General features: G+C 45.2%; 1 protein-coding gene across 2 annotated transcripts in view; it reads left to right on the top strand.

The window, feature by feature from the left end:
* Positions 1-17158, top strand: part of LOC141153036 (SH2 domain-containing adapter protein D-like) — a 40875-nt gene extending 23717 nt beyond the window's left edge. For both annotated transcript variants that reach the window (XM_073637712.1, XM_073637711.1), the window contains 4 exons: positions 12507-12689; positions 13759-13963; positions 14048-14161; positions 15452-17158. In XM_073637712.1, the coding sequence (XP_073493813.1) occupies positions 12507-12689; positions 13759-13963; positions 14048-14161; positions 15452-15638 (689 nt within the window). In that variant the 3' untranslated portion in view covers positions 15639-17158. The remainder of the gene's footprint in view (positions 1-12506; positions 12690-13758; positions 13964-14047; positions 14162-15451) is intronic.
* Positions 17159-17558: the final 400 nt, after the last annotated feature.

A 17558-nucleotide genomic window follows, 5' to 3' on the forward strand; every position in this document is an offset into this window, starting at 1 on the left:
TCCAGATCAGACAGTGTAGGGTCAGTGCTGCTGAGCTAGGGAGAGATTTATACTCCGAAATAGTTAGTGTAGGGTCTCTAAAGCCTGCCAAATCAAACAAACAGTCCTTCTCAGGACTAATATCCATCCCAGATATCAGGCAGGCAGACAGGCTGTATAGGAGACGCAGTGGTTATACCAGCAAACGCTGCATTACAGTCCTGTGTGCTCCTGTTGGTCAAATTGCTAGACTTATCACCCCGGTCTCAGGGGCCAGGAAAAATTTTTTTTCTTTTCATGTAAATCCGGTATTTTTTTTTCCCTCAGTCAGACTGTCCAAATACGCGTCTTATTAACCTTTTGTTATCCCCCCCCCCCAAAAAAAAAAAAATTGAGTGTGTCTGTGACTGTTCAGACACCAATATATCTGTTTAAAAGAGTCTGGTGTAGGGCAGAAAAATATAACTGTGGTTTTGCAGTTCCACGGGTCAAATCTCTGTATTGTCCTGTTTTTGGCATTTTTTGCCATAAAAAAAAAACTGTAGTAGTGTCTCCCTGACTGGTCAGACACCAATATATCTGTTTAAAAGAGTTTGGTCTACGCCACATAAATATAACTGTGGTTTTGCAGTTCCACGGGTCAAATCTCTGTATTATCCAGCTTTTGGTATTTTTTTCCTAAATAAAAACAGTAATAGTGTCTCCCTGATTGTTCAGACACAAATATATCTGTTTGAAAGATTCTGGTGTAGGCCAGAAAAATATAACTGTGGTTTTGCAGTTCCACGGTTCAAATCTCTGCATTATCCAGCTTTTGGTATTTTTTCCATAAAGAAAAACTGTAGTAGTGTCTCCCTGACTGGTCAGACACCAATATATCTGTTTAAAAGAGTCTGGTGTAGGCCAGAAAAATATAACTGTGGTTTTGCAGTTCCACGGGTCAAATCTCTGTATTATCCTGTTTTGGTATTTTTTCCGTAAAGAAAAACAGTAATAGTGTCTCCCTGATTGTTCAGACACAAATATATCTATTTGAAAGATTCTGGTGTAGGCCAGAAAAATATAACTGTGGTTTTGCAGTTCCACGGGTCAAATCTCTGTATAATCCAGCTTTTGGTATTTTTTCCGTAAAGAAAAACAGTAATAGTCTCCCTGATTGTTCAGACACAAATATATCTGTTTGAAAGATTCTGGTGTACGCCACATAAATATAACTGTGGTTTTGCCGTTCCACGGGTCAAATCTCTGTATTATCCAGCTTTTGATATTTTTTCCGTAAAGAAAAACAGTAATAGTGTCTCCCTGATTGCTCAGACACAAATATATCTGTTTGAAAGATTCTGGTGTAGGCCAGAAAAATATAACTGTGGTTTTGCAGTTCTACGGTTCAAATCTCTGTATTATCCAGCTTTTGGTATTTTTTCCATAAAGAAAAACAGTAATAGTGTCTCCCTGATTGTTCAGACACAAATATATCTGTTTGAAAGATTCTGGTGTAGGCCAGAAAAATATAACTGTGGTTTTGCAGTTCCAAGGTTCAAATCTCTGTATTATCCTGTTTTTGGCATTTTTTGCCGTAAAAAAAACTGTAATAGTGTCTCCTTGACTGGTCAGACACCAATATATCTGTTTAAAAGAGTCTGGTGTAGGGCAGAAAAATATAACTGTGGTTTTGCAGTTCCACGGTTAAAATCTCTGTATTATCTAGCTTTTGGTATTTTTTCCGTAAAGAAAAACAGTAATAGTGTCTCCCTGATTGTTCAGACACAAATATATCTGTTTGAAAGATTCTGGTGTAGGCCAGAAAAATATAACTGTGGTTTTGCAGTTCCACGGTTCAAATCTCTGTATTATCCACTTTTGGGCCTTTTTTACATAAAAAAAACAGTTTGAGTGTGTCGCTGACTGTTCAGCCCCAAATATATCTATTAAAAAAAGTCTGGTATACGCCAGTAAATTAGAACTGTGGTTTTGCAGTTCCATGGTTCAAATCTCTATATTATCCAGCTTTTTGCCTGTTTTATGTAAAAAAAAAAATAGTGTCTCCCTGTCTGTTCAGTCACAAATATATCTGTTTAAAAGATTCTGGTGTAGGCCAGAGAAATAGAACTGTGGTTTTCCTCTTCCACAGTTCTAATCTCCTTTTTATTACCCTTTTTCCATTGATAGTGCGAGTGTAAGCTATTTTACTTAATTTACAATGGGCAAGGCGCGTGGCAAGGGATGTGGAACTGGATGTTCTGGTGATGGTGCGTGTAGAGGAAGGGGCCATGGCCAAGGTGAAAATGTGTCACAACCAACAGCCACATCTTCTCGCTCCCACTTCTTGACCGAATGACTAGGGAACCACACTACAACACCAGTATTGCGAACTGATCAGTGTGAACAGGTTATTAATTGGATAGCAGATAATACTTCCAGTTACCCGGGCACCACCACCTCCGGTCTGTCTTCCACACTCCTCCTCACCCTGATGCTCCTTCCTCCCACCATGCCGAGTGACGTCAGACAGCAACTGATCCCACACTTGGACTCTCTGAAGAGCTGTTCACTGGTCCATTTCCATATTTGTGCCCCTCGCCTGCTCCGCTTGAAGTGGAGGAAGAGGAGATCCCATGTAGCGATGCCTAAATATTTGAACAGTCACGGCCAGAGGAAGTCGACGCTGGCAATTTGTCACAAGAGGTGGACGATGACGAGACACAATTGCCACGAAGTGAGGAGGAGGATCGTGGTGCGCAAGTGGAAGAGGAGGAGGTGGTAGATGATCTAGTAACTGACCCAACGTGGCAGGAGGACACGCAGAGCGAGGCCAGCAGCACACAGGGGGAGGGAGGCAGAGTACCCCAACAGGCAGGAAGAAGCAGTGTGGTGGCCGCACACAGAAGGCGGGTAACAGTTCCCCGTAACACCAACACGAGGGACGTTGCCAGTACAACCGGTAGGTCTTCCAGAGTCTGGAATTTTTTTAAAGACTCTGCTGATAACCCCAAAAAGGCCATTTGTACCACCTGCCATGCCAGCATCAGCAGGGGTGACAAAACTACCAGCCTGATCACCACCAGCATGATCAGGCACATGGCAGCAAAGCACCCGACTTTGTGGGGCGAACCCCAGGGTCCACGACCAGTGTCAGCGGGTGTCACCACTGCTTCTTCCGCTGTTGTGCGTGTAATAGAACCCTCTGTTGTGCGTGCAAGGCAATCCCTTGTCCATACTGCATGCAAAGATGCCCCCTCCTCTCAGTCTTCACTTGTTATGGCAGTTTCTCAAGAAACAGCATCAACGTTCACGTCCCACCGCAGTGTTTCATTGTCCATATCCCAGACCTTTGAACGAAAGCGCAAATTCGCAGCCAACACCCCACAGGCCACAGTCCTAAATTCGCACATTACACGACTGCTTGCATTGGAAATGCTGCCTTTTAGGCTGGTGGAGACAGAATCCTTCCGCAACCTTATGGCGGTGGCCGTCCCTCGGTACTCGGTCCCCAGCCAACACTATTTTGCCCGGTGTGCCATCCCCACACTACACAAGCATGTGTCCCAAAACATCTGCCGTGCCCTCAACAACGCAGTTACTGGGAGAGTCCACCTGACAACGGACACGTGGACAAGTGCTTGTGGCCAGGGACGGTACATCTCCGTGACGGCACACTGGGTAAACATAGTGGAAGCCGGGACCCAGTCGGACCTTGGGACGGAACACACCGAGGATTGCAGGCCCTATATCAGTCAGAGTTGCCCCCACAGTGTACAGCTCCTGCACCTCATCCTCCTCCTCCTCCTCATGTTCAGCCTCCATCTCAGATATCACCACATCAGTTACAAGCTGGAAGCACTGCAGTACTGTCTCAGCCAAGCGGCAACAGGCTGTGCTGAAACTCATAAGCTTAGGTGATAAACCTCACACTGCTTGTGAGTTGTGGACAGCTGTGAAAGAGCAGGCAGATCTGTGGCTGAGACCGCTGAACCTGCATTCAGGCATGGTCGTGTGTGACAATGGCCGTAACCTGGTGGCGGCTCTGAGGCGAGGCGAGATCACACATGCCTGGCTCATGTGCTTAACCTCGTGGTTCAGCGGTTTCTTAAATTGTACCCCGAGTTGCCAGATCTGCTCGTCAAAGTACGCCGCCTGTCAGCTCATTTTTGCAAGTCGGCTACAGCTTCCGCCGCCCTTGCTGTGTTGCAGCAGCGTTTGCAGCTTCCGGCACACCGACTGGTGTGTGATGTCCCCACACGTTGGAACTCTACCCTCCACATGTTGCAAAGTATTTGTGAGCAGAAGAGAACAGTTGTGGAGTACCAGCTGCAACAAGGCCGTCGATATTCAGGTCAGACTCCACACATAAGACCTCAGGAGTGGACCTGGATGTCTGACATATGTACCATCCTGACAAACTTTGAGGAGTCCACCAAGACAGTGAGTGGTGATGACGCCATCATTAGCGTCAGCATCCCACTTTTTTGTCTTTTGCAATGTTCTCTGCAGAGAATTAAAGAGGAGGCATTACAGCCAGAGTATGATGAGATGGATCAAGAAGCCGTAGCGGGCGATTACACTCAGCCCAGCCTCCTCTCATCCCAACGTGCATTGGGGGACAATGAGGGAGAGGAGGAGGAGGAGGAGGAGGAGGAAGAACAGGAGCTGGTATCATGCGCTGTAGACGGTAGCTCCTGTACAACTGTCATACCGTCGGTTCAGCATGGGTGGCCTGAGGACAGGGGGGAGGAGGAGGAGGAGGAGGAGGAGAGCATGGTCAGTCTTCATCTTGGTGAGGACACGGAAGTCTTGCCCATTACCAGTCTGGCACGCATGGCTGACTTTATGTTACGCTGCCTTAACCGTGACCCTCGCGTTGAAAAAATCTTGGGTGACAGTCATTACTGGTTGGTGACACTTTTAGACCCCCGCTACAAGGAGAACATTCACTCTCTTATTACTGAGGTGGAGAGGTCTACAAAAATGGGGCAGTACCAGAAGGCCCTTGCTACAGAACTGTTAAAAAAATTCCCATCTGAACACGCTAGCGACAGAGGTCACAGTTCGTTGACCAACCAAGACGTACAGGCGAGAGAGACGCAACTCCAATCCAGCAGAGGCAGGGGAACACTGTCAACGTTCTGGGACAGTTTTCTGAGTCCTGCCCAGCTTACAGGCCCTGAGGCGTGGGGTACTCTCACAAGGAGTGGAAAGTTTCAAAAGATGGTTAGGGAGTACCTTGCCGACCGTACCAGCGTCCTCCGTGATTCCTCTGTGCCTTTTAATTATTGGGTATCCAAGCTGGACACTTGGAATGAACTCGCTCTGTACGCCTTGGAGGTCCTGGCCTGCCCTGCCGCTAGCGTGTTATCGGAGCGTGTTTTTAGTGCCGCTGGGGGAATTATAACTATTAAGCGCACTCGCCTGTCAACTGACAATGCTGACAAGCTGACCCTTATCAAAATGAACAAGGGCTGGATTGGGCCTGACTTCTCATCACCACCAAATGGCAGCAGAGGAACATAAAGTCAAATCCACTCTGTTATTTCGGGAGATGTATTCACATGCACCGCTTCACACCCACACATGGGTATACGCTTCCTCATTTTGGCTGTATTTTGCTCTTCTTCTAATCCTCAGTCTCCACCACCACTATACCACCAGGGTTACCTTGGTCCGTGTTGCCAGCATTGTAAGTTCCTCCGTCCTAATTTTTGGCAGCTTTTGCTTGGAAGGCATAGACAAAGACTATGGGAGACCCACTCCCCAATACTGGGAATAATGTTTTTAAGATGCTGTACTGCATGGCTCTTCCAAGGGGCATTAAAACCGTCTTGTTAAGCTACTGCGACCTCCACCATTCTTCCAAGGGGCATTAAAACGTCTTGTTAAGCTACTGTGACCTCCACCACTTTTCCCAGGGGCATTAAAACCATCTTGTTAAGCTACTGCAACCTCCACCACTTTTCCCAGGGGCATTGATATTGTCTTTTTATTTCACTATGACCTCCACGTCTCTTCCAAGGGGCATTAAAACCGTCTTTTTAAGCTACTGCGACCTCCACGTCTCTTCCAAGGGGCATTAAAACCGTCTTGTTAAACCATTCTGAACTCCACAGCTCTTCCAAGGGGCATTGAAATGTTGTTTTTAATTAACTCTAACCTCCATGACTCTTCCAACGGGCATTGCATTTCCTCCTAATTTTAGTCAGCTTTTGCTTTTCAATGCATAGGCGAACACTAAGGGAGACCCACTCCTCAATAATGGGTAGAAGGTTTTTAGTACGCTGTAATCCACGTCTGTTTCAAGGGCCATTGCAGTTCCTCATAATTTTTGGAAAGCCTTCCATTCACTGCTTAGGCCAACAGTGTACAGGAGACCCAGTTGCTATAAATGGAAAAAATGGTTTAGTTAAGGCCCTCTGACCTCCATGTCACTTCCAAGGAGCATTGGAGTGCCTCGAAATTTTTGGTAGGCATTGCACTCACTGTATGCCCTATAACTGTGTAGCCTAACCACTCCTTTTGGTACAGAAACATATCCTACAAGACATGTGTGGTTGACTGGCCTGATATTGATGTGAATGGTCCCTGTTCCTCCTGCTCTTTCTCCTTTGCCACCACCTCATCCATCATTCATCACCTGAAGCTTTGTTTTAACGGGAGTCATAGAACTGGGATAGTAGCAGGAAAACATCCAGCGATCCTCGGAGGAGGTAGGATATGCGCCAAACGCTGACCACCTCAGGCCTAGCCGCTACTACATACATGCGCTTGCATTCCAAGGAACAGAAAGCTAAGGAGATGGATGGCCTCATGATCATGAATAATTTACTCGTTGTGTAGGAGGCCGACCACTGCTGCTGTCTACCTTTTGAACTTTGTGTTGAAGCCTGATTGACCCAGGACCCGCAATCCTCTATGTCTGGAGGACATGTTGCATCCCAGTGTCCAACTGTGTCCCGGCTTCCACAATATTAACCCAGTGTGAAGGCGTGAGATGGACCATCCCTGACCATATTCACTTGTCCACGTGTTTGTGGTTAGGCTGTCCTTCAAATAGGGGCGGCTGGGGACCGTTTATGGACACCCGGCCGCCGACGCAGCCATGACGTGGTGGCCAGATTCCGCCTCCACATGCCTAAAAGGCCCAATTTGAAGTGCAAGCAAGCTAGCAGTATGGTATTGCAGCCTGGGGGTGGGTGGGTGGCAGGCTGCACACTTACGCTTGCATTCAAAGAAAACAAAGCAGATGCTAACTTCTATCATCATCATGCTCCTCACCTTGGCACTCTCAACTCCCCTGATGGAGAAGCCAGGGCCCACCGGAGGAGTTTGGTTCTCTGGTGGGCTCGTCCAATGCTGCCCTAAAGCAGGCCGGGCTAAGAAAAGTGTGTGGGGGGAAGTTGACAGGAGAAATAGGGGCGGCTGGGGACCGTTTATGGACACCCGGCTGCCCCCTGGCGGCTGGGGACCAAGCGTGGACACCCGGCCGCTGGGCGGCTGGGGACTGAGTATGGATACCAGGCCGCCGACGCAGCCATGAGGTGGTGGCCAGATTCCGCCTCCACATGCCTAAAAGGCCCAATTTGAAGTGCAAGCAAACTAGAAGTATGGTATTGCAGCCTGGGGTTGGGTGGCAGGCTGCACACTTATGCTTGCATTCCAAGAAAACAAAGCAGATGCTAACTTCTATCATCATCATGCTCCTCACCTTGGCACTCTCAACTCCCCTGATGGAGAAGCCAGGGCCCACCAGAGGAGTCTGGTTCTCTGGTGGGCTCGTCCAATGCTGCCCTAAAGCAGGCCGGGCTAAGAAAAGTGAGTGGGGGGAAGTTGACAGGAGAAATAGTGGCGGCTGGGGACCGTTTATAGACACCCGGCCGCCCCCAGGCGGCTGGGGACTGTGTGTGGACACCCGGCCGCGGGGCGGCTGGGGACTGAGTATGGACACCCGGCCACCTCCTGGCGGCTGGGGATCGAGCGTGGACACCCGGCCGCTGGGCGGCTGGGGACTGAGTATGGATACCAGGCCGCCGACGCAGCCATGACGTGGTGGCCAGATTCCGCCTCCACATGCCTAAAAGGCCCAATTTCAAGTGCAAGCAAGCTAGCAGTATGGTATTGCAGCCTGGGGGTGGGTGGGTGGCAGGCTGCATACTTGCGCTTGCATTGCAAGGAATGGGGAGGTACAATTGAACACTGCCCTGGGACAAGGACTTGCACGGGGATAGTTGCAAGTCTGCATCTTTTGATGCGGCAAGGATCACTTCTGATGGGCACACTTTTAGGCAGTGACCTGGGTGTCAGAGATGCTTCCAGGGGTCTTCCCCATGCTGTTCCCATGTCTTTTCAGCACTGTATGCATGTGTCACACAGCACATGGCCAGATAAGATTGTAAAATGTTAAAATGACATTTCCCGGTGAATGCATTTGTCTCGGTTGAAAGCAATACAAAAGTGCAAAAATGCATAAAAAATGCTACTTGTGAACATAGCCCAAGGTGTGGAGGAGTATTTTTGTTTTTGGTTATTTATTTTACCTTATACACAAGTCTTTACCCTGGAAAGGATGTTCCTTAACATATTTCACAGGAAAACCGTTTCAGTTTTGTTTTTGTATGTTTTATTGTGAGCCCGTAAAAGTGGCTCAATACCTCTGACCACGCTGTTGACAGCAGTGACCTGGGGGTCAGAAATGCTTCCTGGGGCGATCCCCATGCTGTCCGCATGTCTTTTGAGCACTGTCACTATCGTTTTGGGCACTTTTTAGGCTTTCTACAGACTGCCGGGGGTGCCGCCGCAAAAATGCTCGGGTCTCCCATAGACTAACATTGGGCTCGTTGCTCGTGTTGAGCACCCGAGTATCACGGTGAGCTCGGCCCGAGCTTCGAGCACCCGAGCATTTTAGTGCTCTCTCAACACTAATAATGATGTTTCTCTTTTCTTGGCAAATCTTCTTCATGGCTGCTCCTCGATTCAAACCAGTGACCTTTCACTTGGAAATCAACCTAATTACACACTGAGCTATTATTAGGGAAAGTGAGAACAGGTTGTAATTTGTAGTATACAGGAACCACCAGGTGCAAAACAGTAACAATGCAGTGACATGACAAGAATCTGCATAACTAATCATATGCTAAATAGTTGGAAGTCAAATTTATGTATGAGATAGCCAAGATGATTGTCTATAAAATGATGGTAGTCTCACGTTCGGAGCAGTAGTGGATGGTGAGATATGGAGCCTGAAAGTCAAAAGATCAAAACATTGTTACCCTTTTGCTCGTCAGTGTATAATATATGCAAAATACTGTCATACTGTCATCACACACAAAAACAACTTTTAGGAATGTTAACACACTTGACATGACCACCTCCGTTTGCAAATGACCACCTCATGGGGCTCTGCCTCTCCTGCTACTGCTGTTACTGCCACTTGTTTCAATTATGGACCAAGACTATTTGATAGTTGTTCGCTCCCCCTTCCCTCCCTTCGGGGCTCCAGTTCAGCAGGCCTCAGTACTGTATGTCCTAGTAGGACTAGTAGTAATTTTGAAACAATTGGGAGTCCCAGGTGAGGTGTCACTGTGCATCTGCAACCACCTATTATCTCCATAGGGGGCCTTCAAACAGAGCACTAGATCACATCTAAGGCCCCATCAGGTGTCTACAATGGCACATGTTTGAACCATTTTAACCCACATCTTCTGCCAAAAAACCACTAGATAAGCGTGAAAGATGGTAAAAAATAACATGTGCTGCATGTCTTGCTCCATTTTGACTCCAAATTGCTGACTGTACTATTTTTAATAACTTAAGCTGGCCATACAGATGAGATAGTTTTCGGCCATCATTCCGTTATTCGTTTGTTGGACATCTATCTTTCTCACCTCCCCCACATTTCTGCAGGGAAAGAGGAGAAAGACTTGTCTTCCCTGAAAACAAAAAGATCGTCTACTGAAAATCCTTCTCTTCCCCAACATCATCTGTCAGTAGAGAGTCAGGAGGCCCTCATGCACATGGTTTACTGGTCTCGTTGGTTGGTTCAGCCAACTTTCATCTTATATGCATGGCCTTTACTCCCATTGTGTGTCCCTTTGTACTCTGTGTTCAGGCTCCCTGACGCATGGAGTCAGACACGTTACGGAGGCATTGAGTTGCCTGTTATCTTATCTGGTTATAGTTTTCATCCTATTAGTGGAAGCAACTGTAGATATGGACTAATGGGAGCTAAAGAATGAGAGCATTATCCCATGGAAAATTAGGGTGAAGTCTGGGTAGTCTAGTGGTCAGCTGTCTGTACATCCAGCCACCACGGTGAGCTTAAAACAGCTGATCTGTGGGAATGTCAGATTCAGACTCCACTGGTCAATATCTTGTGACCAGACATCCCCCTTAGACCTGCAAGATTTAGGATCAAAATTGTCCCAAAATGTTTCAGAACATAAGTAAATCTTCCCTAGAATTGCAAAAGTTAAAAAATAAAGAAATAGTTACTTCTGAGGTGAGACTCTTGCCGTTCCAGCGCCACCTCCCCAGTGGTCCCTGCCTGGTCCGGCAGTGATGTCCCATCTATCAGTCACCTGACTGCTGCAACCAATCATTGGCCTCAGTAGTCACATAAAATGCATATATCACTGCTGAAGACAGTGATTGGCTGCAGCATTTAGGGGACTTCTGTACTGAATGCCATCATAGCAAGAAAGATGGGGACAACTAAAGAAGAGATGCTGTAATGGCAGGAGCTTCAACTATTACTTCTTTATTTTATTGCTTTCCTTATTTTCAGGCAGATTTTGTAAAATCCCTTAAAACCCTTTTAAAGGGAGCTGCCCAAACCACAGCAATAATCAGATCCTGGCTGATTCTTCCCTGGCGTTTCAGAGAAAATATAGTTTGAATAATCAGCAGAGAGGAGACTAGTCTGGCGCTGCCCTTCGATGGTTTTCCCAGCAATGCTCCAGGTGATTGACAGGTCCTATAAATAACATTTATCACCTACACATATTGTTGTTGATAATTCTATAATCTCATGTGCTTGGACCTCCACCTATCACACATTGTGAATGTAGCAGTAGTGTGCATGTATGACCACCACTGCTATAGATGGTAAATGTAACGGTGGTCACACATAGGGACTTCTGGACCTCTGTTTTTGTGATCAGTGAAGGTCTCAGCAGTTGGACCGGCCAGAGATCATACATTAATCACCTATGGGGCAACAACCAGGTAAGTAGGGTTGTCGCTGACACAAGTCAGGATCCTGAAACTAGAGAATGCATGAGATCAGGAGAGTGGATATGTCTAGTACAGACACCAGGGACCACGCTGACAGCCTTTGCCGAGCAGAGTACAAATAACCCATCAATAGTGTCATCATCAGGTTACACTAGAGAGCATGGAGAAACAAAGCAGCTGCCAGGGAGCAAGGAGAAAGCCAAGGACAGAAGACAAACTGCAAAAGAACCAAACAGGAGGGAACGGGGGCACTTGTACCTGTCATGGTTGCCTGTTGTGAATCCATCTCACTATACCTTACAGTAATTTCTTTATACAATGGCAAAATGGTTAAACTGTAATTTCTTGCAAACAATGAAAACTTTTGAGGTCATTGTCTTATAAATGCCCTAGAGGGTTATCATTAGCTAAGGGCATTGTGAGAACACAAAGATACATTTATCAATGGGGAGATAGATTTTCTAAGCAGCAAGTCAGGGTCAACAACACAGAGCGAATGTGTTGGCACAACTGGCATGATTAGCCTAGTGGCAAGAGGACCTGGATATCAGAGAGTCATGCAGAGCTGGAAACACCAGAAGATACAGAGCAAGGCATGTAAGCATACACCAAAACTGAAGATGAATAGACAATCCAGGACTTTGCAGCAGTGTTTGGAGTGTGAACAGCTCCAGAGAAGAGTTTGTTATGCTTACAGCAGACAAAGGGTTAATCATCAAACCAGTGTATAGCCACTGGCAGCAGTGAGAAGCAGGCAAACTAGTTTGTAGAGAGGATATAATCAATTGCTACAGGGTTTGTAATGTGAACATCTCAAGAGAAGAGTTTGTTATACTTACAGGAGGTGAAGGGCTAGCAGCAGGTCTGAGCCAGGACATAAATACAGATTAAAGAAAAACATGAGTTTGTTGAGATGATTGCCAGCTGAGAAATGTGGTTAGGGATACAAACGCTAAGGCATTTGGAATGGGTGTCAAAGTCAGCCTTAAATATCCTTGGGTGATTTTGTTACTGGAGTTCGCCGGGCACTTTGTGAAACCCAGTGTGGAGCACAGCAAAGGACGTCAGCTATAGTGGAAGGGATCAAGGCTTTGCCCTAGAGCTGAGTTGAGTAACACTTTCCTGAGTCAAGGTTGACCTAGAAGTCTCCTTCTGACCACCAGGGCCAGTAAAAGCTCGTTGAGATTTTTGTGAAAGGGGACGCTAGAATGAATCTTTATCTAGGAATAGGAAGGAGGTCATAAAAGTGGAGTATGGGCTGAAGATAAAGGTAGAGCCATCATGACATCATTTTTTCTCATCTACAGATCATCATGATGGAGGAGAGAAGGTGACAGACAAAGTATTGCAGATCTATGATTCGCCCTATAATGACAAATATAGGACAATGCCCCATGAAAGATGTCAGCCATCTGAAGATGAAAGACCAGCTGATGAGTACGACCAGCCATGGGAGTGGAAGAAAGATGACATCAGCAGAGCATTTGCCGGTAGGAGAGCAGTAGACGAGTCTTGACTTAGACACTTCAAATTAATCCTGTCTACTAGGACAAGATGATTGTTTGAGTGCGAGAGATGTGCTGACTCTCCTTTTATGGAAGATGTCAGGGAGAAAGAGGACTGGGCATGTCGGATTTCAACATGTCCAATCCTTTGTTCTCAGGAGTGATAACAGGTGTCTGCGCCCTTTTTCCCATTAAGAACACATGCACACTCAGCTGAGCGTGTACGTGGATTTGGAGAAATAGCTGTGTGAACAGTGTTCGGTTGACAGCTATTGAAGCTATATGGTCACCTTTTTACATCAGCTATGACAGAGAAGGGAAAAAACTAAGAACCTACAAAGATAGTGGAAGCAAAAAATCCAGTAGTGTAGAAAATAATTATCTTTATTAACAAAACCAATTTAAAAACATTTTAAAAACAAGGGGAAACTAGCTGACAGAATACAAAAAAACCTGGTCATCTCACACAAGATCGCTAGAGGGAGCTAGTACTCCATAACTGATAAATACACTGAAAAGCAGAGTTTGTACAAACCAATGGTAAATATAGTTTAAATTAGTATATAGGACTACACATAACTGCACTGACTAGTTACTCCATAAGAGCAGTATAAAGTATAACAACAAGTAACTATGCATATTCATTAATAAATAAAGTGCTTTGTGCAAAAAGTGCAAATGCATCCAGAAAGTAACCAAGGGTACCAAAGCTGATAACCACCACATAGTGCACATATATCGAGCCTAGGGGGCTGTTCAATGCTACTAACCCAGGTCATATCTAGTGTTTTGTATGTTTGATTGTCTGTACTTTATGACTTGTGTCTAGGCTCGATATAGGCTTGTTTTTGTTATTAAAGACAATCATTTTCTATACTACTGGATTTTTCACTTCCACTATCTTTGTAGGTTCTTAGTGACTTAAGGAAGTGCCTCCTACTTTAAATGTCTATGTGATAGGTTTAATCTTATGACAGGGAAGGGGGCTGGCTTTACTTTTAAAGTGAGCGGCCATCTAACAAGAGGTAAATGTTTTCTCTTTTGTCCTTTCCAGTACAGTTTGAGAGCTCAGCCTGGCCTTGTAGTTCTCCCCACATGAGAGCGCGGCTTCTACAGTCCGCTCCGAGAAGTCCAGTAAATCTCAGACCATCTAGCCCCGAGATGGCTGCTCATCTGCGAGAACACGGGTCTCCTCCTAACGAGCTCATAGATTCCACAAGAGTGCGGAAGGCAAATTTTGTAGAGTTGCAAAGACAAGCGTGAGTCTTCCTCCAGCAGATAGTGAGATAGAAGAAGAAAGAGCGATACGTTTAAGTCTAACTCCAAATCTGTTCCACGTGCAGGTGGTTCCACGGAGCTCTGAGCTGCACCGATGCCGAGAGACGCTTGCACAAAAGTGAACCGGGGAGCTTTTTAGTGCGTACAGAGGCCGAGAGTATGTTCTTCCTATCAGTTAGGTAAGTATTGGATCAGGGAGTTTCCTCTTTTTTACTTCTTTTATTTCTCCTGATTCCCCGTCGCACATGAATGCTCAGTTTGGTAGAGAAGTCACGTATTTTCTTTAGGCATCCACAGCCGAAACCTAAGAATCCCTAAAAATAAAAAGGATTTGACGCTGAAATCATCAATCCCCATCATTCTACCTTGTCAGATTATGTTGGGAGATCTCCATACACATTAGACGGTTGGCTAGTCCCGCTGACATCTAATGTGTATAAGGGATTCAAATAGTTATTCCTATCTACACAAATGGGCATTGTCGGATAGAGCTTGTAAATACAAGCACTTTTGCAATTTACTGACTATTAAAATTTTCAGCCATTCTTGAGATATTAACACTTTTATTTGTAGTGCGTTGCCTTGGAGACCGACCACTGCTGCTGGACAGAAGAATGTGAACAGTGCTTACAAGTTCTTTTCTACTTGTAAGTAGAGATGAGCGAACCTGAACTGTAATGTTCAGGGTTTGTACTGGACACCCAGGGAGAGATTCCACGGGTCCGCTCGTCCCTACTCGTAAGCACTGTTTTGAAGCTGGCCAGGATCGCTGCAGCATACTGTTACCTCCTAATACCATGCAGTGCTTACAAGCTAAACAGAACTGGTCCGTCTCCTCGGCAATGCGCTGTAAACAAAAACTGAATATTAATATCTCAAGAACGACTGCAAATTATAATAGTCAGTAAATTGCAAAAGTGCTTGTTTTTACAAGAACTATCTGATAATATCCATTTATAAAAATTGAAATATCCCTTTAAGACGACCATAGTGGCTGTCAGAGCTTAAATGGAACCCTTCCATATGGTATGAATATCATAGCCCATAGTACAATAATAAAAAATGACACCTGTCTTGTAATATACCGATTTTTCAGTGCTGAAAGATCGAGCTTTGAATCCATATGCAAATCAGCCTTTAAGTACATTGAAGGTGTGTACTCTGAGTGGGATGACACGCCCCCAATGTACTTCTAGGCTAATTTGAATATGGCTGCAAAGCTCAATTTCTCAGGGCTGGCACATCGGATTACTACAAGAGAGGTTTAATTTTTCTGGTCATTTTACGACCTATACAGCCGTAGCACTAGCTAGCTTAGTAAAAGTTTACTGAAAGGTTCTCTTTAAAGGTGTTACATAGGGAACAACTTTCTCTCTTTTGGCACAGCAAGAATTTGATGGAGGGATTTCAGCTCAAATTTTTCACTTTTCTCATTCGTTAATAATCTGAAAATCCTTTATATTTGACAGAGGACGTGGCAGCATCTTGCACGTAAAGGTGATAGGCCTGCCAGATGGCCGGTACATGCTCGGGGACAGTGGCCCATCTTTAGCATGCGTCATCGATCTGGTCCAGCATTATATCCAATCTCCACTACTCTTCCCTGGAGAGGGACAAGTGTGTCTTCAGCATCCGGTGCCTGCGGTGATACATTAGTGAAACCAAAAACTCACTCTGTGACTTTGCCATCAACCAATGGTAAAACAAAGGCCTTAAAACAACCTGGAAGAAGAAGTATTTTGAAAAAAAGAACGTTTTTTTTTAACTTTTTTCAAGTTAAAAACCATCCATCACAAAGGCAGCATAACATTATAAAACAGCTCAAAGACACAACATGGGCGGAAGACATGTGCAGACGATCCCCTGTCCTTCTAAGGCGAGGGCCACACGGGGTCTCTGGTCTCGTGACATTAACGCCTCAAGGATGCAGCCAATTTTAGGTTTTTTTTTTAGGTTTATATTTTTTTATATTTTTTATGTGCTAAACTGTAGTTTTTGATGGTACCATTTTGGGGTATATACGATATTTTTAATTCTATTTATTGCGTTTTTTGTGCACTTTTGGCATTTCAATTTTTTTCTCTTTACGGCTTTTACTTTATGGGTTAAATAATCCTATATTTTGATAGTTCGGACTTTTATGGATGAAGTGGTGCCAAATATCTTTATTTTTTAAATTTTGTAATTTTTTTAATGGAGAGAAGGGGTGATTTACATTGTTTCTGTTTTTATTCACTTTTTTTTTAGTTTTCTTTGTATTAGGGGACTTGTACCTTGTACCTGTTACATAGTGTACTATGTAATGCAATACTCCAGTATGTGATAATAATCGTGGTTTCCTAGGAAGCTGGGCGATAGGGGGCTTTCAACTGGCCATCGGCTGCCATGGTAAGCCACGATTACATCGCAGAAAGGGGGCAAAGGTTCCTGGACGCACGATCCTAAGGAAATGTACACTGTCAGTGATTGAAGGTGGCATTTAAGGGGTAAACATCTGCACTCCATCTGATTGCTGCCGTTAGAGGCAGTGCCCTTGTGCGGTGCGGGCTCAGATAATGAGCCAGCACCATGATGTAATAGTATGTCATGGGCCGGGAAGGGTCTTAGGTTCTGGGTTTGCATTTCGACATCACATCTAATGATTGTCAATGGGGTCATTTTGCAACCCACGTCGAAATCTGAACCGTGCTAGGCGTAGGAAAATCCTACTAGATGCAGGGCGCAAACGGGACTCAACTTTGTCCCTATAAACTTCTATGTAGGTTCCATACCAATTCCCACCGGACCTATGGACGGATTTGGCTAAAATAGTCACACAAATATATTTTGGTTACGCGACCGGGATTGCCGTGTGGCGCTAGTCTACAGGGTTGCATGCGGGAGCTTAAAATAAAAACAGCGCCACACTTGCAAAACAGGCTATGGTTGGTATTGCTGCTCGCATGAAGAGAACTAAGCTGCAATACCAGGCACAGTCTATGAACAAGGGTGGCGCTGTTTCGAAGTTTTAAAGAAAGCAAAAATAGGTACTGACTGCTCCACAGCCTCCGACTTGTCTCATTATACTCCGAAACGCGTGTCATCTCCCTGCCTGCAAGATAGTCAGCGCTCCCCAAAAATAAAGGTATTGTCTTCTTCAGGATGTTATTAATACAGTGAATGAACCATTAAGACCAGGACCCTCGGGGTAAAAAGTCCCTTCCCTTCTGTGTCCACCTTTGTCATCCACTTTTTGAAGATTTATAGGTTCTTACCACAAATTAAACATTTTATATTTACAACCTTGTTGTCCTCTCTCTCTGTATGTACTATATATACAAGGGGGAGGGATCTCAAGCTCTTCTGATCGATCTATAAGAAGAAAGGGGTTTACAAGAGGCCTCAATTCTCAAAACTGTGCAGTAGTAGAACGGTTGCCCATAGCAACCAATCAGAGCTCAGCTTGCATTTTTGAAACAGCTCTGGTAAAATGAAACGTGCGCTGTGATTGGTCACTATGGACAACAAAGACATTTTCTCTTTTAGACACTTTTATTAAAGCGTTTTTCAACTCTAGTCCTTCGAGGGGTTGTCAAG

The sequence above is a fragment of the Phyllobates terribilis genome, unplaced genomic scaffold (assembly GCF_046119375.1).
Source record: "Phyllobates terribilis strain yellow unplaced genomic scaffold, ASM4611937v1 Scaffold_7__3_contigs__length_470593459, whole genome shotgun sequence".
NCBI classification, from domain to species: Eukaryota; Metazoa; Chordata; class Amphibia; order Anura; family Dendrobatidae; genus Phyllobates; species Phyllobates terribilis.